We start from the raw sequence: 25,475 nt of genomic DNA on the forward strand, positions 1-25,475 counted from the left end.
TAAAAAGTAGATGTTTTGCTATGTGGACTACAACATCTAAAAATAACATTGTAAATGTAAATAAAGAAATTCTAAAATACACTTCATTGGAGCCATACAAAACCTTTAAAAGACAGCCTTATTGAACTGTGATTTCACAGGACTGAAAGATACCTTGTCACATGGTGGTTTTTTGACATTTGAAAAGAAACTAAAAGAAATGAGAGCAAATGCAATAAGACTTCAAACATTTTAAGCATAGACATTCAAATGTGGCTTTTTTGCACGGTCCCCTCTCCACTTCATGTCTTTGGTAGAGAACAAACTGATAGAGTACAGAAATATATACTTACAAAAGAATATACAAGAGCATATATCTCTTTATAAGGTGTATTACTCTGATAGATGTGCCTGTAGACACTAACTGAAGTACTGCATTTGCAACTGCTGGGCAGAAGCAAATTGGTGCATTTCACGTAAAGTATAAACTTTAATTTATAATAAAGCACAAATCTACATATGATGATTCATTGTGACCACAATCATCCCCACAGATCTTACACTGCATAATATAATCAGAAGTACAAGTGTTACAAGAGATACAATTAACGTGAACTTCTCTGAGTATTTAACATTCATTTGGTCAAGTTGTGATACAGTAGATATGGAGCAGATGTAAAGGAGCAGTTTTAAAATGACGTCTGTGTAGATCCGCATTTTAGGTTTGGCTCGCGTATTTCATGCCACATGATAAAAATCTGGTGAGGGAGAAATCTGTGCACCAAAAGAATTTCCTTGTAGAAGCAAGGATCATATGCATCCGTGTTTTTGGATGGAATGGGCAGCCCAGCTGTTCTGACTCCAAAATGGGACTCTGGTTGCAGACCACCCCTCTCCAGACACATTGTAACGATCAGCTATCACACAACGATCCTTACCAATAAACACACGGGTTAAAATTGATTCTCATTTAAGATGAGACTGACGTTTCCTATTTTGTGAATTGCGTTAATTTCGATTTGTTTCGTTAAAGAAATAGGCAACGCAGAAGAGGCCGTCGTTTAAATGTATTGCCGGCATCGAAAATTCAACAAACATACACCAACACCTCTATTTACACACACAAACTAAATGACAGTTCTTAAAGTTCCCTCCGTCTCCGTGCTCGTCGCGCAATCAATGTAGAAAGTCATTCAACAAAAGAAAAACAGTAATCCAATGCAATACGAAAAAAAGAGTCCCAAAAAAAAACCAACGAACAGCAAAAAAAAAGATAATCCACCGTGAATCCAGCAAAAAAAAGAAAAAGAAAAAGAAAAAAGAACAATCTCACCGCTCCGGCAGGATAGGGATCAGACGATTTTACCCGCGTTTAGCCGTGAAATGCGGTGATTGCAAGTTCTTTTCAAGGAAACGTCCACGCAGTTCCTTTTTCAGTTTAATTTATTTTAGGTGCACCTTAAATGTTCAGGTCCCCCGCAGACTCCCTGACTCTCCTTTCGTTCCCCCTCTAGCCATACCCGTGTCTCCTTTTTAAAAGTGTTCCCAAAGTTCCCGGGTTGGCGAGTCAGCTGACATGTGGGTCAGCTGACCGGTTTGACGGCCAGCTGATCAAACCCAACAAAACGCAAACATAACAATAGACTGGTATAAATTAAAACAACCATTATACATCTTGGGGATGGAATATTGCCTTATACGGATTTCCTTCAGTAGTGGTCAACCATCATCCTGTTAACCATGAATTTTAAAAAAAGGAATCCTAAAACCCGTATGTGGCGGTGCTACAACATGCCCAGGTAAACATCATCAATGGGTAATATGATAATGGACTGGGACATATTGTAGATTGTTCTGGCAGTGAAGCCAGAGAGGAGGAAGCCCCCACCACCACAGTAGGGGGGATAAAAATCTGATTCATGGACCTGAACCGGGATGTAATACTTACTCCCTGGATTTCTGATTGGTCCTACCCATTGAATGAGATGTCCAACATATAGGTGTTTGCTACCATCATTTCCAGGCAAGCTCTGCAAATATTCTACCATATTGTCTGTGTTGGCAAAAACATCATCGTCACCGTTCATGAGGAAGCGAACATTTGGGCAGCGCTTCTCCATCCACTCCAAGAACAGGATCTGTTTAAGAGTGAGGTTGTAGAAGGTGTCCTGGAAGTCCCACTGGAGAATGTCTCTGTGCTCTTCATTCTCCAGCCTCAAGAGCCTATTCATCCTGCGTTTCTCGTGGTGAGTGCCAACAGTGCCAGATATGAAAACTCGGCGAACCCAAACACCATTATGCCGTCTTTCCTTCGCCCAAGTTTTCCGTAGCACTTCACGACGCTCAAAGTTAGTAGGAGTGCTTTTAACGACCAGAAGGAGAAAGACATCTGCAGATCCCTGGGGCCCACCACACTTATCAGGAACATCCAGGAGCATTGGGAAATGGCGGCAGTGACGGTAGAACAGGAAGTCTTGGATGTTCTGAGGTAATTCAGAAAAACCTGAAACGTTGGTCACAGACTCATTTCGCTCACAAGACTGTGATAACTGCTGAAAAGTTGTTACTGGAGTCTGGACTGCAGCTGGGTGGCTTGGTCTCCTGTCGACTTTTCTCTGGTCATTGTTTGAGATAACACCATCATTTGGGTTATCTTTCTTCAGAATTATGACCAGGCACAAAGAGCTGACAATGATCGAGAGATAAAATTCTCTACCACGTAAATGTCTCATCTTCTGAATCTGCACAGGAGAAAGAATTTAGTATTTAGTCTTTTATCAGTGAAAATGATCACATACTTAAAGTAAATAGGATATAACTTCTGATTATTATATTCTCACAGCAAGTATGTGAAAATGTCTGGTGTCTATGTGGATGCCTCCTTTAAACTAAACCCTAACTTAAATGGGATTAGATGGGAAAACCACAATTCTTAAATTCAACTCAGGGAAAAATGGATTTGCCATTTTAGCATTTCTAACACATGCGACCTTCAGATTTCTACTGTAATCCTGTAATCACTATTTGAATATATAGACTACCTTCAGGAACCTTAGCTATTCCTCCTCCATAGTTGTTGAAGACTCTGGCTCGTGGGTTGCAGAGCACCAAAGAACGATAAGACTTGAGAGAAAAGAGAGAGGGGGGAAACAGAAACTCATCATTAAATCATCAAATTGACATGTATTTTGTCACTTGACCAAATGAACACTGGTGTAGACAGAGGCTGTGTCTGTGTGTGCGTGTGTGTGTGTGCGTGTGTGTGTGTGCGTGTGTGTGTGTGTGTGTGTGTGTGTGTGTGCAGGGTGCGATCTGTGAAAAAAATCAGATGTTTTTGAAATGTTTTTATTCTTGAAAATAAATCACGAACCACAGTGGGCCTATACACAGTAGACCATGAAGCCCGTGTGGCTATTTCTTGCATATGTTCAGACAACATTTATAGAATAATTATGAACTTTAATAAAACAATTTCGAGCTTGAGCTGAAGCACTGCATTTGCAGGAATATTGTAGTCCATTTTTTAAAAATTTAATTAATCAAGTAGACTAGCGCAATATTTTCACTGTCATGTGTAAGCTGTAGTTTTCACGCTGAAATAGATTATTTGTGCGTGGTGACATTCTGAAAAGCTGCGCATGGATCAAGGCTAATGGAACCAGGATCATCACGTAGCTGCTGTGTCATCGCTAGTGTCACACAAGTGCGAGAGCTCACAGTGAAAGTCCATTTCAATTTTATCATTGTTTGCACTGTAGACCGTTCTCACGTTGCAGCGCATTACTTAGATACATTTTAAAAGTATTTTTATTTTAGGTATTTTATATGGTCTGTTGGTGAAGTAACATCAATCTCTGATGGAGTATTAGGGCCACATTGAGGGGAAAAAAAAACTTCTAAGATTTAGAGTATAAAGTCGTAATAGAGAGAATGAAGTTGTAATTGAGAAAAAAGTCATGATATTACCAGAATAAACTTGTAATTTAATGAGAATAAAATCATTATAATACGAATAATACGAATTTAATAATACGAATATTCTCGTATTTAAAAAAAAAAAAATCACATACCTGGGTAGATATTACTAAAATTATGCATAATATTTATCTAGCCGAGATATTACATTTGTCCTACATTTTCATCTTAGCTAGCTTTGCTGAAGCAATTCTAACTTTATTTCTCGTAATTCTGAGTTCTTTTGTAAGGACCAACAAGCAGCTTGAGCCCCTTCTGCTTCCTCTTTAATGGTTCAATGCAATGCACGTACAGTAGCAGACAGGAGCGAAGGCTAGAATTGCTGCGTCTGCTGTGTCCAGGTATTGTAATGTTCATGTTTTGATTTTAGAATCCACTTATGTGATTATTAAACAGTCTTGCACTGAAACCTGAACTTTGTGAATTTGACCTTCATACAACATCACGAACCCTCATGTCAATTAAAAAAAAAAACTTTGGGGCAAGTCCCTTTTGGCTTGGGCCATATTCCCTAGAAACGCCTCAGGGGGTGACAGGATAAAAGACAGACAAAAAATCTGTACAATGTAAAAAATGTCCAGTGTGGATTCAGAGGAATCTACAGGCCTCAGCTGAAAATCTGTTTTGGTTTGAGTTTATGTAACGTTAAAACTGAAGAGCAAACAGGGACATCATAGCACTGCTATTACAAGAAGGATCTTTTTTTTTTCTTTTAACAATTTTGTCTTTCCTTTGGAATATTTGTTAGACACGTGTGTGAATGTTAAGTGCATGAGAGCTTTGAGGTTTATAGTTCTCCTGAGATGTTTCTTACAGACTGGTCTACTCATTAATGGTATTTGCTGTTTCCATCATGGTTGGTGTGGAATATTACAGAAGGTGAGGCTCTTATGCATTGTTGATTCATAGACTCAGTCCTGCTCGTGGTACTTGTTTAACAGTGATAATGACAGTGTAAGTTGGTAAAACTGAAATGAAAGTAGATAAAAGGGTTTCCAAAGCTCAGTCCTTAAGCACCTCCTGCACTGCACACTTTGATTTGCAAAACCTGCCCCTGTTCCAACTCACTCGCCCCCACTGATGAGTTGTCACTGATTCAGTCTCAATACCTCCACTGTATTTAAGATAATACTTAACTCTCCACCTGTTTTAAAATTAGTGTTAGTACATACATATCATTTAACCAGGGCAATGTTCGCAACTTAAGTCTCACAGTAAGAGAACAACGCCTCCCAAACATTTAAGCTCATTTTTAGCTTATATTCAGTCCCAGGAGTAGCACAAATGTTAATTCATATTCTGACTTATTGAATATTATTAGTTATCAAAGTATAATTGAATCATTTTGAGTTACTGCAGCAGATCATTTTATAGCAAATGTATTACCTTGTATTTACTACTAGCAAAAAGTGATTAGTTCTGTGTGGTGGTGGGGTCAGATCCTGTTCCCTTAGAGAAACATTGAACAGGAGTGTCTAAATATTTGCATACAACTCTATCTCCTCCTGTCTAATTATACTGTTCCTGCTTCCTTTAAGTTATTTAGTCCCTTTGTTCAGCAATGCAGAAAATGGCTTCTCAACATGTCCTCGCATTCACAATATGATTACACTTTTGCACCAGTGCGACTGAAATCTAAAGTACAGCCAAAATCCAGTTCTACTACATTTAAGACAAATGAACTGTGTAAAAGAAGTGACAAACAAAAGTAAAAGTTAAAAAACAAAACAAAGAAACAAACAAAAAACCCACTGTAAATTCAAGTCTGACTTGAGTTTTGCAGATCACAAGGTCTAATCAGAGAATTTTGAAAGAGCTTTAGTATTGTATGGTGCCCACAGAGCAGGTCAACTGTCGTCATTGTCCTCTTCATCGCCCATCATACCTCTTTAAATACTTGGCAGGTACAGCACAGAGACAGATTTAATGTCAGTTACAGAGAGTAGCGGTTCCACTATGAAAGTCAGTTGTAACTGTAAACATATCAAGTCAAAATGCCTGCATGTACATGAAAGGGTGCGAGATTGATAAACCTATCTAGATAGAAGTTGACTACTTTGTGAAACTTTTCACTGATTTACATTTCTTACTGTCCGTTTTTATGATTTATATTTCTTAGTTGGTCTCTGGGTAGAGTTCGTTTCGGGTTGAGAGTCGCCTATCCTTCGCTTGATTTGGACGCATGCCAAGCGCATATTTGGACAGTGGATTGCGCAATATTTTTATATTTTTCTTTTATATTCTTATAGTTAACCCCTTTTATATATTTATAACTCTCTTTTATATTTTCTCCTCTCTTTTATATTTTCTTTCTCAGTATACTCCTTATTCCCCTACTCTTAATCCCCTGTTTTGCTCTTCTACTCCTTGTGCTCTTATTGCTGAGTTGACCTGTTTCTCTCTTCTCACACATTTCATTGTACCGTTGACCCTGTGTCAACCTGCATATGACAAATAAACTCTTAAACTTAATAGAAAGCACTTGAGAAATTACATTTGATGTGATTTATGAGCATCTGGGCATACTCTTCCAGCTCAGTTACTCATGACACATTTTCAAAGCGTTATCTGGTTGTCGGTAACTTACATATTTTAGGGTGTTTAATGGTTAACGTGTGCTCAAATCTTCCCAGGCAAACATTTTCCAAAGACACATCCTTATCTGCTCAAGGCTCGTTTACTCACTAAAGGTGTCGACTGGAAAGGGGCCACACCGTAAAAATGAATCCTGCAGGCAACAAGATTTCATTAAAAATCTTGACAAACTCATGATAACTCTATGCTTTCGTAAATAATAAAATCATGACTTTGTGTTCTACAAAATAAAAAAAGAAAAAAAACCACTTTGTCTGAGGTAGGCTAAGTTCTAAAAATAATATTATCCACCACTTGTTCTGTGAACGTGACAGACTTTGGCAATTTGTCATGCATATTTTATGTGGATAAGCTGTTTCATTTAGACTAGGTTCTCTCATGAAAAAGTACAATGCATCTCCTCAAAGCTCCACATGGCTTCGGATAGCTGAGGTGCGATGTCCACTGCTCCGGCCCGCCACCTCGGACGGATACAATTCATTTTCTATGGATAGCTGCAAGGAGTCGTCGTTGGTTGAAGACGAGAAGCACTACCCTAGTGGAAATTCCAGTTGAAAATCCAGTAGCTAGTCTATTGGGATGAACTGGTCTCAAATGGTCTGTACTGGTTTCAGTTGGTTCCAATTGGGTTTTCAGATTCTAATGTTTTGCCCAGTTAAGAACACCAGTTGAAACCATTTAAAACCCACTTATACCAACAGAGCCATGGGCAGTGGCTGCTTCACCAGTTACACCCAGTTGAAACCAATAGGATGTAACTGGTCATGTCTGCTATTAATAAGGACAGAAACAGCATCACTGAATTGAAAGGCAGCGCTGGATTGGAGGTCACCGCCATTAAGAACGACAAAGTATGATTTTAAAAGTGAAATTCTGTATTGTACTTATGACCATTACCAGCGATTGTTGTATGCTTAGTTAATCATATTTAGGCCTATTAAGTAGCCTAGAATCTGACACTGTATGTATAGATTACAGTATACAAAGATGTGTGTGTGTGTGTGTGTGTGTGTGTGTGTGTGTGTGTGTGTGTGTGTGTGTGTGTGTGTTCTAGCTCGGCCTGTGTTGACCTGGTGGAAGTGAACTGTTAGTGGGTAGCCATGGTCTAAAGGTTAGAGAACCCGGGCTTGTGACTGGAGGGTTGCTGGTTCAATTCCCAGGCCCAACATCCACGGCTGTCTGCGCCCTTGAGCAATGCCCTAATACCCGAATGCTCCCCGGGCGCAGAGGAATGCTGCCCACTGCTCCTGCGTCTGTTGTGTGTGTGTGGGTTAAATGCAGAGGATAAATGCTCACTGTTCACAGGATGTGTGTGCAATCATAGAACTTTACTTACTAACTTACTGTTACAACACAAATTAAATGCAGTATAATTCCAGGTTCCTCTAACTGAAATTAATCCATTTAAATACCAACTGTAACATTTCACACACCATTGTGAACTCAGTTGTCTCAAGCTAAAACCAATACAGACCTTTTGAGACCAGTTCAACCAATACAGACCATCCGAGACCAGTTCAACCAATACAGACCATTTGATACCAGTTCAAACAAAACAGACCATTTGAGACCAGCAGCTATAGAACAATGGGCATCAAATGAATACAGTAAGCAGCGCTAGCTGGTGTTATCTAGCGTAAACTGATCTTACCAACTGTAAGATATGCATTGGCCATGGACACATTAAGGTTACCTTTCATGTTCAAATCCAAGGCTTAAGGGTAAGTATTTTATGCTTTGAAATGTAGGACTCTCATGTCACTCCACTGCTTACTGCACTCCACTGGCTTCCGGTAGCTGCCCGCATCCAGTTCAAGACACTGGTGCTGGCCTACCAGGCCACAAGAGGCGACGCCCCATCATACCTTCAGTCCCTAATAACCCCTACTAGAACCCTCCACTCTACAACCTCTTGTCAGCCGATGGTCCCCTCACTTCGGGAACCCGGCAGCTGCTCCTCCCGACCACGCCTCTTCTCCGCCATCGCCCCACGGTGGTGGAATGACCTCCCTCACACAGTTAGGACTGCGGAATCCCTCACTATCTTCCGCAAGAAACTGAAAACCCACCTCTTTAGAACCCACCTGTCCCCCAATCCCTAACCATCCTTCCTTACAAAGAAAAACAAAAAAGTTAGCTGATAATGCAAACTTAAGGTTTAGTAAGCCCGGTTTGTCAATTAATACAAAATATTTAATGACACATTGAGTTTACTGTATTTGTTACTCAGATAGCTGTTTGCAAGGGAATTTGTTTAGGTGTGGATTAACATTTGCAAAGATGTGTGAGAGCCTTGTTCGATGTCAACTAGCTTGCATGTTCACAGCCCAGTGTGCCTGAACTGATGTTCATGCTGGTTTGCCCACGCTGGACATTCTAAATTCTCTCATGATTAAATGGAATCTTCCACTAGGCTGCACATTGTTTATGAGTTGTACACTAATGTTTTTTCTTTCTATTTCTGTTGCAAGTAACATTCAGAATGTGTATGAAGCATAATTAGTATTAATGGTGTGATCAACATATACTAAGGTGGCCAGTAGATATTTGCTCACTTAGTGTTCCTCTGTTAAATTGCTTTGTTACAGTGTAAGTTATATCCTGATTTTGTATCATTGTACTCATATTCTGTTGGGAAGTAAATCTGCTTAAACTATTTTTCTTTTATGTTGCACATGTGTATTACAGACCTCACCGAGAACCAGCTTCACGGTGGCTCAGTGGTTAGCACTGTCGCCTCACAGCAAAAAGGGTTCGAATCCCGACCCTCCCAGGTCCTTTCTGTGTGGAGTTTGCATGTTCTCCCCGTGTTTGTGTGGGTTTTGCTCTGGGTGCTCCGGTTTCCTCCCACCACAAAAACATGCATGTTAGGATTAGTGCTCCGGTCAATGACCTTGACCAAGACACTAGCTAAAAAGCCTGGAGTTGGACCCCGTGTGGCTGCGCACTGCGCCTACATCATAGTGTGTGTGTGTGCGTGTGTGTGTGCGTGCGCTCACTGGCGTTAGGATGGGTTAAATGCAGAGGCCCCATTTCACTGCTCACTGCTCAGTGTGTGTGTGATAAATAAAGTACCTCTTCTTCTTCTCTAAATGTTATACGCTACAACTGTTTGCTTTATAACACAGTTTAAAATTCTAAGTTGGCCAGTTAAAGATTTCACAAGACTTGTGTCAGGGCAATATGAATGCATTTTTTAAATGAGTATTGACAGTATTTGCTAAATGTTCTACAACGGTTTGCTTTATACCACAGTTTAAAAGTTGGCCAGCTTAAGTAAGATTTGGTGTGAGGTCACAAGTATGGCATCGGCTTTATTTTCTCATGAATGTTCGTGCTGTTTTGAATTTTCTTCATACAACAATATATTATAAAGACTAAAGTCTGTCTGTATATTTTTTGTGTACAGTATGCATTTTTTGTGGGTGTTAAACCTATGAAGACCTAATTTTTTATTTAAATTTCTATTTAGTCATGTTTTTATTTAATGCTATCCAGTTAATTACAGTACAAACGTACAAGAAATGAAATGCATGCAAACTCCTTTTAAACAATGGTGTATACTGTAAAAAAGTACTATGTTATAACTACTTAAAAAAGTGAGGCAACAATATTACATGTGATTTTATTAAGTGAAAGTACTCAAAGAAATCCTGTGAAATTAACAACATTTGTTCTATGAAACCAAGAAAATCTGCTTGACTCATTTGATACTGATTTTCATTAGTAGCTTTTACGCTATTTTTTGAGGGACACTGAAAATGACTCAAATAATTTGGGTCATTTTACATGATTTATTTTGAGTATATTTACTTAAAAAAAAAAAGACTATATTTGCTTAATATTATTGCGTGTAATATAGTTGCCTCTCTCTCTCTCTCTCTCTCTCTCTCTCTCTCTCTCTCTATATATATATATGTATATATGTAGTTCCAGCATATCGTTTTTTACAATGCAGCATATAAAGCAACAGTTCTTTTTGCCGTTAATAGTACCTTCGATCGACAATTACATTTCAACAGATGACAACATATTTCTTATTAACCTAACAGATATCAAAAAACGAAACCACTGTTCCCGCGTCCTTAAAGTTATTGAATCCCCGTGTTCAACAACGCTTATGACCGTGTTAACAGGTAACAGAAGACAAACTGTGTAATATGGCAGAAACCGATATTAAGGGTTTAATATTTCAAGCAACCACGAGTTTTCGAAGGTACCACCTGATGATACTCAGTGCTTGTACGCACTTTTCATACTTGATCCCCTGAGTGCCGTCCAGCAGTCGTTAAAGTTTTCACAGTGATTTCAGTAGTAACGTTTGTAAAGCAACCGAGAAGACTGGCAGAACGGATATTAAATTACAGTTGTGGCATCTATTTTCGAAATAAGAGAGCGGAACGTGTTATATTACGCTGTCACGGACTGTGCATTCTTGCAAATCTTAATGCAAATCTGGACGCTTGAAGAATGAAAATAGGGAGCCTATCAAACAGCTGACTCAAAGTCATGAATGACATTAATAGAACTCATAAGAGAAATCTGACTAACCTTATTCGTGTCGCTGCTGTCACTACCTATAGAAACACCAGTCTGCCTTGAGATGAAAATAATTTGTAGATCATCTGCCCAATTTTATGTGCGCTTTCTTGTGCTTCTGATTGCCATTTCAGGGGAAGCTTGCTTTTCACCAGTTAACCTGATTGGTTTATGTGGTTTTGTCTCGGTACTCAGGTGCTCGAGTGACAAATGCTGATTCCTCCTCCTTCCAGAGTGCTTGTTACTCATTCGCTTGGTGATAATTTAATAGCCACTTATCGCGGGTTTACATAGTCTTTCTCAGCCACGTCAGGAGTATTTGTCAGTTATAAATATTAAATGGTGTTCTTGCAAGACAACCTGTAAAAGGTGTCCAGTTTTTGTAACTGCTCCAGAATGTCTACCGCCGGTGTTGTGTCGAGCTGTGCTGCTTTGTCAAAAATGCTACTGTACACTGTAAAACTTTGATGTTAATTTACAGTGAAATCTGAACAGTATTCTGCTGTATTAATGTCGTACAGTGTTGTACTGTAAACTGAACTGCAATCTGGGAGGGAAAAAAACCCGTGATTACAGCACTTTAAGGGAATGCCGTTAATTACAAGAATTCACTCCAAACCTTACTGTAAACAGCGAAGCATCTTGGGAAGGTAAAAGAAAGGTGCGGGATTTTAAATTTAACCGACATAAACGATCTTTTTCTTTTCTTGCAAAAGTTTGTTTTTGCAGCTTGCATTTTTTAAAATTTCAACCTTGGAGCATATCTGCAAGCCAGTTCTGTTGCCCCAAAGGCACAGCCACATTACAACCTGCACAGCCTTTTTTCACAGACTTCCAGAGCTGCATTGAGGCAACCTCCACTGAGTAACGTATGTCACCATTTTTATTCTGCCTCAAAGCGTCAGAATGTTATGAAAAAAAAAAAAATTGTGAGACTTTCTCCAGTGGAACTTTCTGCCATTTAGAACAGTGTTATAGCCGTTGAAAATCTTCATATCTGCAGTGATGTAGCTAGCTAAAATGAGTGCATATCAGATTTTTTCTCAGTTTAAATTAACATTCAGACAACACTGCTGCTCTTGCTGGAAGACAATTTAACTTTACTAATGTAGTGAGGTATAGTAAGTCTAACCTAGTGCTTTGTTTTCCACAACTGGCAGAAAGAGCCATACGGGACTTTTATCTAAGACATTTCTAGAACCATGCTTTAAATTCACAGTTTTTGTTGTTTGTGCCAAACGGGTGAAATGTTTTTATTTCAATAAATATTTGAAAGGAATACTGTCCCATTTTCATTTTTCATTATTATTATTATAATTAGTAGCAGTAGTAGTAGTAGTAATATTCTGTATAATTAAATACAAGCTACGTGCTGTAGATTCAAATACTGTTTACATACTGTAAATATACGACAATTTGCTGACAAAACTGCGAGCAGTATTGTGTTGTAAATTGACAAGAATACAGTAAAGAACTGCAGTAAAGAACAATTATTTCTAGTAAAATACTGAAATTCTAAAATACCGTTAGAAACTGTAAAAAATACAGTGCGTTGCAGGCTAAGCTGCTGCCAGTTAATAACTAAATTTACAGTAAAAGGTTTTACAGTGCATGCGAATCGATAGCAGAGTCTATTGATTTCCGCTACTCTATCTAAAAATGCTATCTTATGGGTTTCCCTTTCCAGTTGTGTATATCCTAGAAAGGTATAATTCTCACAGTATTGTGACATCTGTATTTATGTTTTCGTTTTATTATTATTATTACACACAGGGGTACGTGTAGGCTACGTTGAGTATGGGGGGCATATTTTTATATACTCAAACAGGGGTAAGTGTACTTTTGGTATGGGGAGCATATTTTGATATTCTGTTATCTTTATTGAGGATTTTAGGGGTAGCGCATTTCGAATAGATCAGTATCCCCAATCAAATAATGCTCCCAGCACAGAATCCCTTTATATTACACTCACTCCATGTACCCTGTAAAATATGGGTTGTATGTTTTGATACTCTATGATCTCCATAAAGTTTGCCGACAAATATGTTTCATCACAGTCTTCACCGACGAAATTAACATTGATAACGAACTACGTTTTTTTTTTTTTAACAGATAACACACCTGCACGCAATTAGCAGCTAATTTCCACATTCTACAGAAAAGGCCGTGTGTAGCCTGCATGCAAATATGTACATGTTTACAGATCAAAAGGCGCAATAAAAAGGATTCTTAAGATATTGCTCACGATCAGCTAGTCTGGGGCATATGCTCGACAGCAAGGTTGCACAGACTTATAGGTATGAAAACAGAGCCCAAGCTTGGGGCCACTAAGTAGCACATATCTATAGGTAGCACAACTCGACAGAACACCTGTCGGTCAGTAAATTAAGTACACTTCACATTTGCCACGAACAATGCAAATACTTTCACATTTACCAAGTGACCTGATACATTGACTAAATTTAGAGTTGGATGTTTAGATGTGTTCCGTCATTTTAAACAATACTCTGAATTGAAGACAATCATAGATGTAAAAGGTTGATGACTGAGCCTTAGGCCGGTCTATGAATTAATTTTAAACGCTTTTTTCCTTTCTGAGGTACACAGCGCATATTAAACACGGATTTCTTGCTTAGTTTGTTTGTCTGTATTTGAGAAATCCGCTTTGCTGCTGGTCTTGCTCTGTATTCACGGGTTTGCTCTCTTTATTAAATAATCTATGAGTTATATAAACTGGCACATTAGAATTGAAAAAAAGAACAATAGCAATTTTAAGCTTTTACATATTGAATGTTTTTGCTGTTGTTGTTATTTGTTTGTTTGTTTTGTGACATCTAACTGTGAGATCCTGTCAGCAGGACAACTATACCCTGTCAAAAAGATATATTTGAGTAGTTGGCAAGGACAAGACAAGAGCGTGAAAAAGACAGGAACGACAGAGGGGAAAATATTGAGTCAGATTTAGTCCTTAAGTAAAAAACAAAAGAAAACAAAACAAAAACAAAGGCACTATTTACTATGTAGATATGACTGACACAGCCAGGTTAAGAGCGCACTGCCGACAAAGTGCTAAACCATGTATTTAACTCTTGACCTCTAATTGCTTCTATTTTGCCATGATACTTGAAGAAAGACAAGGAAACTCAGGAAACAAACCAGTATCGTATACTCACTGTGCTTCATTGTACAGGTGGATGCCACAGATAAAGGTACACATTAAATAGCCTGTAAATAGTGGCACTCCTCTGGGCCTGTTTACAGCAGGGAGAGTGGATAACCAATAAGTAACTTTGAACCCCATTAGTCAGTTGGAACATGCTTGAATTTGTCAGCCCTCTAGAATGATAAGCTCCACCTCTAAACACCTCACAATGCAACCCAATACATTATTAAGGTGTACAGCTGAGACTACCTTCAATGACCATAAGAGGGCGATGCAGCCTTATGTTTGCGCGCTTCTCCTTAATTTATACTCTCCGTCTGTATAGTTGCATTTTTCTGTTTGTGTTTATTTAAGTTCTGCTCTGGGTTTATCGTGGGCTCAACCAAGTTTTCAAGCACAACACAAACCTCCTTAACCCTGCTAGTTCTTTGTTGTGGTTTCTACCCTCTCTGTTTGATTCGCTTGTACTTTTTCATTACTTTTGAATTCCTTTGAATTCACCTGTGTTTAAAGTTGGTCAATCAAAGATTTTGTTGGGTCTCTCCAGACAAATACTCCTGCTTTTTGAGATTATCCATTTGGTCTGGTGGGTAATATTTAACACTTGCATTGCCACTTCCCTGGTTCATTTCCTGCAGGGTTCCCACACCTTCTTAAACATCAAATTCAAGGACTTTTCAAGGACTTTCTAGGACCAGTTTCCTCAAATTCAAGGACCCAACACGGCATAGTTTGAGACAAGGATCAAGGTTAATTACTGTTACGTTAGCTTTCTTGCTTGCTTGCTGCTGTTTAACCTGCATCATTCAACTTCAGTCACTCATGCACACATGTGACCATCACACTTTCTCGAGGCAGAAGGTGCATGAAACAAGGACACACAGACAGCGGGAGACACACATGCAGACAGCGGAACTTAGCCTATTTACTAACAATAAGTAAAAAAAAGAATCAAAAGGACTTCATATTCTGTTCTTGAACAAGATATATAAATTCAAGCACTTTCAATAACCCCTTATCTATTTATGTCTGATTTCAAAAACTTTCTTTTTTTTTTTCTCAAATGCACAAACTTTCAAGGATTTCAAGGACCCATAGGAACCATGTTTCCAGTCCCCATGTAACAAAACGTATTCCCAGACCAGTTTGAGAGTGACGCAGAATCTGCAGAGGACATTTATTTAAATCAGTTAGATTGGTCTGAGACACACTGAGACACACACGGGAACAGATTTGTTGTGCAGACTTCAAACAGTGAAATAACTTGCTTGTTATCACTAGTTAAAACACTAAAAAAAACTTCAGTTGAAAGATCAGATTTTTGAATCTAAACCTAGTTACAAATGATTGGTCTACATGATGCCCCCCCCCCCCCCCCCCCCCCCCCCCGCCTTTTCTTTTTAACCAAATTCCTTGTGAGCTGCAATTTTTTCACTCTTTCTTATCTTTGATTTGAGTTTGACTTAATTTCTCTGTAAAATGGTAAATTAACCACCAAAGCTGTTTAGAAAGAAGCAAATTGCTTACTTGAGCAAGCGTTTGTTAGAAATGTCACGTTTCCGCTGCTGCAAGGTTCTTTTTTCTGGCCTTTTTGGCTTAACGTACACATATCGAAACAGGTCAGGTATATTGCTCAGCCTTATATGAGTTGCCATGCTTGATAGCATGCCAGTGAAATGAATGGTGTGACTGTAAATAAGTGTTGGTACTCTGGGAATATGACTGTGTACTGCTAGGAAATGGTTACTTTTCTCTTTTTATCACCACACTTTTAGTTAGACACAATGGTAATTACTGTAATGGGGACAAGAAAACTGTACATCATAAACGCTGATATGTCTTTGTTTCAGGGGGTTCCTTGTCCAGAGAGTTCTTTGTTCAGGAGTTTCAAAATGTAGTTAAAGTTAAATTGTCATCAGTTAATCATTTAAATATTTATTGACAAATCTAATCTGTAAACTAATAAGATAATCCAGTAAACCAGATTCACCAGTCCATGGTTTGATTTTAAACATACAATGAATCATTATTCATCATTATCCTCTGACGCCTCTAGAGGAAAGTTGTTGTGCGGATTGTCACATTTTCCATGTTGACACGTTCCACAGGCAGTAGTACATGGTAATACACAGGTAGTTCCACAGGTAGTAGTACATTTTACTAGAATTTTAGTGTATTATAAAGCATACCTAAAGGTATCAAAATCAATTGAAAAAACAAGATCAATTTTTTTTTATCAATTTTGTTAGGGTTAGGGGATTATTTTTCGTCTACTGACCTGTCTATATAAGTAGCTTGGCAGTATATTTGATGTTCGTGCTTTTGTCACACACTGAACTGATTGGTTCTCACGTCGTTCTCATTTGCATAAAGTTGAGGATTTGCTATCTCATTTTCTCTTGCTTCATCGTATTTGCTCCAATTTCACCCAATCAGAGAGAATTTTGCCCCCGTACAACCTGAATAAAAGCAAAGCGAAATTCGCTGCAATGGGAGCCCACCGTATGTGTCATGTGTCTTTGCAGCTTGCAATGCGCGTAAACTGTGTCACTCTCTCCTCCTCCAGACAAGCTCACTGCGTCGTCTTAATTGTATGAGCATTATTACTGGACATTTTGACCAGCAAGTTTTTAATTTATCTTTTTTTTTTTTTATAAATTTTACCAGGCAAAAATGGTAATTACTGGCTGACAGAAACCTTCCTTAAGAGGTGGGTTAGCATATGAGCTCACCTCCTGTTTGGCAACTTTGCCACATATTTCGATTGGCTATGACGGACAAACACTTTTGAAAATCAAAAATCCATTGCACAACTTTTGTGAGGCTTGGTTTGAACATCATCTGTGCCCAGTTTGGTGAAGATTGGACAAAGTTTGTCTGAGGAATAGTGAAAAATTACTTTTTGATAAAATCCAATATGGCGGAAAATCCAATATGGCAGATAATGACCTAATGAGTGTGTTGAATGAATCCAACGGTACCTCTTTTTTGAAAATCGGACATACGGTTCAAAAGTTGTGTGCGTACATCTTCCTCAAGCGCTCAAGCTGCAGATGTGAAATTTGGCGAGGAGAATCAGGGGACTGTCCCCAATCAGTGTGCAAAATTTCAAGTTCTTACCATATGGTTCTAGGGGCTGCCATAGACACCCTAGCCAGAAGAAGAAAAAGATGATGGCCCCCAAATATAATAGAAGAGTGGACTATTGGCCCTGCAGGGAGTCTGTGCTCTCTGAGTGCCCCTCTAGTTATTATTGGGGGCCAAGCAGTGAAGCTGCATAGGCACCTGTTGTGTTTCTACCTTTTTTCCATCATCTTTTTCTTTTTCTTCTTCTGGCTAGGGTGTCCATGGCAGCCCCTAGAACCGTATGGTAAAAGTTGTGAAATTTGGCACACTGACTAGGTACAGTCCCCTGATTCTCCTCACCAAGTTTCATGTCTGCAGCTTGAGTGCTCTAGCGCCACCAATGAGTCGAATTTGAAGTAGATTTATGCACATAACTTTTGATCCATATGTCCAATTTTCAAAAACGTGGTACCGTTGGATTCCTTGGGTCAAGGCAAATACAATACATTCATGGCATCATTATCCGCCACATTTGATTTTCTGCCACATTGAATTTTATCGAAAAGTGATTTTTCGCTACTCCTCGGACAGACCAATCTACACCAAATTTGGCACAGATAATGTTCAGACCAAACTGCACAAAAGTTATACAATGGATTTTTGATTTTCGAAAGCGTTCGTCCGTTAGTGTCAATTGAAATCATCAGCAACGTCGCCAAAAGGGAAGTGAGCTCATATTTCAGCAACACTTTGATGTATCAGTGCCAAACATGGTGGACTGACTCAAGAGTCCTACCAAAGGGAGTCCAGAAATAAGTGCCCCATTTTACCACTCGGGGGCGCTATAATAAAAAAGAAAACATGTTTTTGCTCATTACCCTTCATATCCTTAGTCTAAAATCATGGTTGTCATTTGAAGTCATGCCTTTTTTGTTCCTGAGGTCTGGACATGTTTCCATTTCCTGTTCTGCAATTGTATTCAATGGCAAAGTCACCAAACAGGAGGTAATGTGATTTCCTAGAACTGTATGATAAAAAGTTATGAAATTTGGCGCATTGATTAGGGCTCCTACCCTGATTCTATCCAGGAGGTGTCATATCTGCCCACCAAACACTCTAGGCCACCAACGGGTTGAAGTTGGAGGCACATTCACACATGACTCTTTTGAAGCATATAAGGAAAATTTGCTGCTGGATTCTTTGCGTCAAGCCGAAGTTCATTGCACTCAATGATGTCAATTTCTGCCTCACTGGATTTTCTGTCATTTTGGATATTATAAAAAAGTGGCATTTTTTCGCTACTCCATGGACAAACTTTGTCCAGTCTTCCCCAAATTTGTCAAAGATGATCTTTAGACTAAGCCTCACAAAAGCTATCATGTTTATTTTGGATTGTCCAAAGCACTTGACCATAACAGCCAATCAGAATCAGCAGCAAAGCCACCAAACAGGAAGCGAGCCCATATCTCAGCAACGCTTTGAAGTATCTGCACCAAACTTGGTGGACTGACTCAAGACCCCACTTAAAGGGAATCCAGAAAAAATTGCCCAATTTTACCACTCGGGGGGACTTTAATGAGGAAAAAATGTTTTTGATCATTACTCCTCACATCTTTGGTCTAAAATCATGGTTGTTATTTGTATTTAAGCCTTTTTTGAACCTGAGGTCTGCATGACAGTTCAACAATTACTTCAGCATGCTTGGCCCCCTCATTATTGCTTATAGCTATATTTATTATTATTATCATCATTATTATTATCATTATCATTATTATCATTATTATAATCATTATTATTATTATTATTATTACTACTACTGTCGCTTTTGGTGCCGTTTCTACTCCCACAGTTTTCACGATATCCATTGCGGCTGCAGCAGATCTGCCTTAATGCTTTAATTGCCGTGTTTAATTGCTTATTTTCCCACTGAAAATGAATAGGGGAAGTTTTAGGTCTCTAGTGGCATGAGTGTGATGAGGGTTTTCACACTGCGGCAGTCGATAGTTGGATTCAATGGTCTCTTGCTCCGCGAAGCAAAACTGATGCTGTGGCGCAATCACACTCATATTTTCTAGTGCAAATGCATCTCTAGTTATTATCATTACTGTTATTAGTGGTAGCAGTAGTAGTAGTGGTAGGCCTACTATTGGTAGTAGGCTAGTAGTGGTCATGAGAAGACGGCAGTTGATTCACATATTATTCCAACAGGTAAGAATGTCACTGGACAACAATCAAAGTATAAATTCACTTTTTTCCCCAAAATATTTTATTCACACACACCCTTAACTCATGCAGCAAGATGTCTTCATGACTGTAGGACGGCCTCAGATAGGCAGCTCCGCCAACAGAAGCTCTATTTTGGAAAAAAAACATTTTTCTTACAGCATTAAGTAGAGGATTTGGGTTTTGATTCGAGCTCCTTTACATCCGAGTGACATTAATTGGGGGGTGTTTACAAGGTGGAGATCTAAAACCATTCAGTTGCATATAGTTTCAAGATCATTTGTGATTTATATAGTTCACATCTAGGAGTGGTGTACACATGTTTTTTGTGAATACGCTCATTTTCTCTGAATCACACGTACACACTGGGTCCAAAATGAACTCTTTGGTCTATCTGCCACTGGCTGGTAAACTGACAAAATTTACTGTCCAAAAAATTTTTCAACTGGCCATAGAACTGCATAAGATATGATGTCATTAAAAACAATGTAATTACTCATCGATTGACCTTTTTAAAGGGAACTATAATAATCAAAATTTCAGATGCTGTTGTCAGGAGACTCAACTTTTATTTTAAAATGTTAATTGATAGTACACCTAATACACACACTCTGCAAACAACACTCAACTACATATACTCAAAATGATCAAAATTAGGCTGTGGTCACACTAAGCCAGGTAAATCTGAAAATGAAGATACACACATTGTTTTCATACTGTTTTCCAAATGTTCTACGTCCAAACCAAAACTATTTCAGGCCTGTTTCAGCAACCCGCCAGTGGCGACTTACCTCATTCATTTTATTCGCCAACCTGGATTTTTATTTGCATTTGGCAAGTGGCGGGTGCTAACTTTAGACCCTGCGTACACACATTTCAGAAATGATCTTGTCATGTTTATTAAAAATACAATGGAATACTTGTGTCCTGTCTATCTCTGCCCTAATATAAAGGGCACACCATCACAAACCAACAAAGAGGGACACTACAGACCTACACATTATATACACAATATACAGTACACAATAACATTACATATTATGCAACAACAATGGCCGGTGCATATGCTTGCATCAGCTGTTCAGCAGCCTGACTGCCTGTGGGAAGAAGCTGTTACTGAGATGGGTGGTGTGTGATTTGATGCTCCAGCAGTGTTTTTTATATGGATGTGACGGATCAACTCTCCATCACGTATGGACTGTTTGCAGGCACGAACTGTTCATATACATTCACCGCACAAACATACACAATCACCACATAACATGGACGAAGTTAAAGTCAAATATTTATTGATTGGGATGACCTAGTGGCAGGCACTGGGACAGGGAATGGAGCTGACTCTCCAAACAGGCACTGGGACAGGAAACGGAGCGGACTCGGGAACAGGCAAGATGTCAGCTAGGGAGCTGGGCAGCGGAACCTCCATGGCGCGCTGGGCAGAGGAACCTCCCGACATCTTCAAGAGCCACTCAGTCCCTGTGGTGCCTGGATCTAGGGCTGGGAGCCGCCCCCAAAAAAACCCTGCAGAGAGAGGGAGCCCTGCCGCACCCTGGTAAAGAGCCGGAGTCATCTCTGCCCTGGAAACGGAAGTGTCTGCTGGGTCCATGTTGTGGTCTATCATTCTGTCAGGCGTGCAGTGGAGCTGGACCCAAATGCAAGACACGGTGGATGTGATAACAAAAAGGGGGACTTTAATTACGAAACAGTAGACAAGTAAACAGGTGCAAACAGGAATTAAAACTGGAGACAAACAGTGAAGCCAAACAGTGTCTTCAAACAAACACAAATGACGATAGACAAAGGACAGGTCAAAACACAAGGGCTTAAATACAAAAGGAGAACCAAACTGGGGGAACCATGATGGTAGATATTAACAGGGGTAAAACGAGGTTAATAAATAGAATAAACAGAATCAGGTGAGGGGCGGAGACAGACACGGAACAGGAGCATTTCAAAACAAAAGTCCAAAACAAGGTGCAAGCTGTGACAGTCAGGTTAAACAGTTCTCTTAATCTGAACCATGTCTGTTCAGATGTTACTATAATCTTATAGTAACAATAACAACACGTGAAATACATCTTAACGAAACTTTTCATGTGATTATATTCCAGTTTTGATTATGTGGCCTACCTTATATTTTTACGGTGACTATGGCGACAGGAAAAATTTTTATTGTCATATCGTTGTACATTTCTCACTTTACAGTAGGCTTGCATATACATTTCCTGTTGCCAAGGGGAAGCCAGACTTGGTTCACGCCCACTTGGCCTCCTCTCACGTTTTTTTTTTTTGTTTTAGCTAGTCACTGTTGAGAGTTATACTGTTCTGAGGAAAAAAATGCCCAGTGGGTGTGTAGATGAAGCCCACGAATGTTTGGCTTCCATGAAAATACGCAGCAAATTGTCAGTGGGAGGGTGAGGGAATCCAACCTGCCATTGTCTTTGCAAATCATGACCGTCTGACATGAGAAGCTTTTAAACTGAATTTCAAACAGAGAGTAGTTGGTCAAAGTAGTAAGACATGGATGTTGACTTGGATTTTTCGTTGCAAAATGATTTTGTTAAGCTGCCATTTGAGCAAATAGGCTAGGCTGGGGCTACACACACACACACACACACACACACACACACATATATATATATATATATATGTTCTTTTTTTTTAATTCAATCATCCAATATGCATAAAATAGATTTTTAATGCAACCACCGTGCTATGAAGAGGTAGCCTCGTATCCAGTGTTCAGACTGCGTTGTACATGAGATAAGTAACTGGCCAGGCATAACATCCCATTCTGTAGTTGACAGGTAAAGCATTTATAATTTTAGTTTTGTACGCCAGCATAAACTAAAACCTTGTAAGACCTTTGCAAGTATAATGGTCCTCAAATCATGTCATCTTCATTTATAGCCTCAGTGCTACCTAGCATGCATTACAAGACATTTGTTACCTGGATTATGTCATTCTTAGTTTGGGCTTTGAAACACATTTTCTTTGTTTTGTGGTGAGTAATGACTTGATTTGATTTGGCCAACAAAACTGACAATATTAAACACGTAATTATCATACTGTGAACCGATTAGACACACCGGTGTTGTCAAACATATCACCGTAGCCTAATATTTATATTACCAATCATATCATATCATTACGATGGCAAGTATTGTTTGGCTTCTTCTATCAGAACCACTATACACTGCTACTGAACATGAGCGGGGTGGCTGGTGTCCTTAATGATGTTTTGGGCTTTCCTTTTGCAGCAAGTGGTATAGATGTTATGAAGTTGTGGTCGTTCTGTGCCAATGATTTTTGCTGCTGTCTTTACAGTCCTTTATAGCAGTCTGCAGTCCTGATCAGTCAGGTTGCCAAAGATGTGGAGGCCAAGGAATTTGAAGCTTGATACACATTCCACTATAGCTCTGCTGATGCAGATGGGGGTGGTGTGTGCACGGCTCCTAGCTCGCCTGAATTCTACAGAGATCTCCTTGGTCTTCTGGGTGTTAAGGGCCAGGTTGCTGTCAGTACACCACGAGGCCAGGTGCTGGACCTTGTCCCTTTAGAACATCTTATCATCCCCTCTGATCAGGCCTACCACTGTGGTGTCATCTGCAAACTTGATTATGCTGTTAGAACCATGTGTAGGAACGCAGTTGTGGGTGAAGAGGGAGAACAGAAGAGGGCTCAGCACACAGCCTTGTGGCACGCCGGTGTTCAGTGTGAGAGTGGAGGAGGAGAGATTGTCTCTTAACAGATTGGAGTCTGTTAGTCAGCAAGTCCAAAGTCCAATTGCAGAGGGATGTGCTAATACTGAGCTGGCTAGGCTTGGAGATCAGCCTGGAGGGGATCACAGTGTTAAATGCTGAGCTGAAGTCAATTAACAGCATTCTGACGTAAGAGCTGGGACTGTCCAGATCGGTCAGAGCAGAGTGGGGTACCATGGAAATGGTGTCTACTGTTGACCTGTTGGTGCAGTAGGCAAAATGATGGTGGTCCAGCGTAGTGGGCAGACAGGATTTCAGATGTGATAGAACCAGTCTCTCAAAGCAATGATGGGTGTGAGTGCAAGTGAGCGGAGGTCATTCAGGGCCGTAGCAGTGGAGTGCTTCGGCACTGGCACGATGGTGGCAGTCTTGAAGCTTGTGCAATTTCAAAATGACGTTCGTGTATGAAATCTCTGTGACCTTTTGGTCACAGGCTTGCTTCTCTAACCAGCAGGCCTTGGGCTGCATTTCAGGTTTGGCTTGTGTATTTCATGCCACGTGATAAAAATCTGGTGAGGGAGAAATCTGTGCACCAAAAGAATTTCCTTGTAGAAACAAGGATCATATGCATCAGTGTTTTTGGATGGAATGTGCAGCCCAAGTGTTCTGACTCCAAAATGGGATTCTGGTCGGAGACCACCCCTCTCCAGACACATGCCCAGATAAACATCATCAATGGGTATTAAGATAATGGATTGGGACATATTGTAGATTATTCTGGTAGTGAAGCCAGAGAGGAGGAAGCCCCCACCACCACAGTAGGGGGGATAAAAATCTGATTCATAGACCTGAACCGGGATGTAATACTTACTCCCTTGAGTTCTGATTGCTACTGCCTTTTCAATGAAGTATCCAACATATAGGTGTTTGCTACCATCATTTCCAGGCAAGCTCTGCAAATATTCCACCATATTGTCTGTGTTGGCAAAAACATCATCGTCGCCGTTCATGAGGAAGCGAACATTTGGGCAGCGCTTCTCCATCCACTCCAAGAACAGGATCTGTTTAAGAGTGAGGTTGTAGAAGGTGTCCTGGAAGTCCCACTGGAGAATGTCTCTGTGCTCTTCATTCTCCAGCCTCAAGAGTCTATTCATCCTGCGTTTCTCGTGGTGAGTGCCAACAGTGCCAGATATGAAAACTCGGCGAACCCAAACACCGTTATGCCGTCTTTCCTTCGCCCAGGTTTTCCGTAGCACTTCACGACGCTCAAAGTTAGTAGGAGTGCTTTTAACGACCAGAAGGAGAAAGACATCTGCAGATCCCTGGGGCCCACCACACTTATCAGGAACATCCAGGAGCATTGGGAAATGGCGGCAGTGACGGTAGAACAGGAAGTCTTGGATGTTCTGAGGTAATTCAGAAAAACCAGAAACGTTGGTTGCAGACTCATTTCGCTCACAAGGCTGTGATAACTGCTGAAAAGTTGTTACTGGACTCTGGACTGCAGCTGGGCGGCTAGGTCTCCTGTCGACTTCTCTCTGGTCATTGTTTGAGATAGCACCATCATTTGGCTTAGCTTTCTTCAGAATTATGACCAGGCACAAAGAGCTGGCAATGATCGAGAGATAAAATTCTCTGTCACGCAAATTTCTCATCTCTGAATCTGTAAGTGAGCAAGAATTTAGCATTGTCATTCATCAGTAAAAATTATCGCAGACTTAATGACATTACGGTATAACTTCAGATAATTATAAAATCTCATAGAAAGTATGGATAATATATTATCCAAAATTATTTCTAATTTCTAATTTTTAGCATTTCTAACACATGAAACCTTCTGATTACTATCTGTAATCTGTATTTAAATACGTACCAGGAATCTTTGTTATTCCTCGTGCTTAGTTGCTGAAGACTCTGGCTCGTGGGTTGCAGAGCACCAAAGAACAATAAGACTTGAGAGAAAAGAGAGAGGAGGGAAACAGAAATTCATCATCAAAACATCAAATTGACATGTATTTTATTTCACAAGTTGAGCGTGGGTACTGGTGGCACAGTACCAAGCAGAGACCCAAAGAATTGGGCAAACGCAATACAAACAATTTTATGAGGCGAAAAAAGGGCAATAAAAAATTCACATATCTGGGTAGATATTGCTGGAATTGTGCATAATATTTGTCTAGCCATGATATAACATTTGTCCTACATTTTCATCTTAGCTAGCTATTCTGATGCAA

General features: G+C 39.7%; 1 protein-coding gene and 1 pseudogene across 1 annotated transcript; both read right to left on the reverse strand.

Moving 5' to 3' along the window:
* Window positions 1-668: 668 nt before the first annotated feature.
* LOC115824868 (N-acetyllactosaminide beta-1,3-N-acetylglucosaminyltransferase 3-like) lies at window positions 669-20,996 on the reverse strand. Its single transcript, XM_030788596.1, has 4 exons — window positions 20,880-20,996; window positions 3,021-3,102; window positions 1,785-2,482; window positions 669-896 (listed from the first exon to the last, which is right to left on the reverse strand). Exons 1-4 carry the CDS (start codon window positions 20,994-20,996, stop codon window positions 669-671), a joined length of 1,125 nt encoding a protein of 374 aa, XP_030644456.1.
* A 2,748-nt stretch (window positions 20,997-23,744) lies between these two features.
* LOC115824869 (N-acetyllactosaminide beta-1,3-N-acetylglucosaminyltransferase 3 pseudogene) lies at window positions 23,745-24,896 on the reverse strand (annotated as a pseudogene).
* Window positions 24,897-25,475: the final 579 nt, after the last annotated feature.

Source organism: Chanos chanos, chromosome 12 (assembly GCF_902362185.1).
Source record: "Chanos chanos chromosome 12, fChaCha1.1, whole genome shotgun sequence".
NCBI lineage: Eukaryota > Metazoa > Chordata > Actinopteri > Gonorynchiformes > Chanidae > Chanos > Chanos chanos.

What these genes read in the sequence shown, in the direction of transcription:
- LOC115824868 (XM_030788596.1), bottom strand. Translation starts at nt 20,996, where the DNA reads ATGTCGGGAGGTTCCTCTGCCCAGCGCGCCATGGAGGTTCCGCTGCCC. An exon ending in TCCCAGTGCCTGTTTGGAGA is followed by an intron (nt 3,103 to 20,879) that starts GTCAGCTCCATT and finishes TTTTCTCTCAAG; the next exon opens with TCTTATCGTTCTTTGGTGCT. An exon ending in TCATATTACCCATTGATGAT is followed by an intron (nt 897 to 1,784) that starts GTTTACCTGGGC and finishes GTTGTGTGATAG; the next exon opens with CTGATCGTTACAATGTGTCT.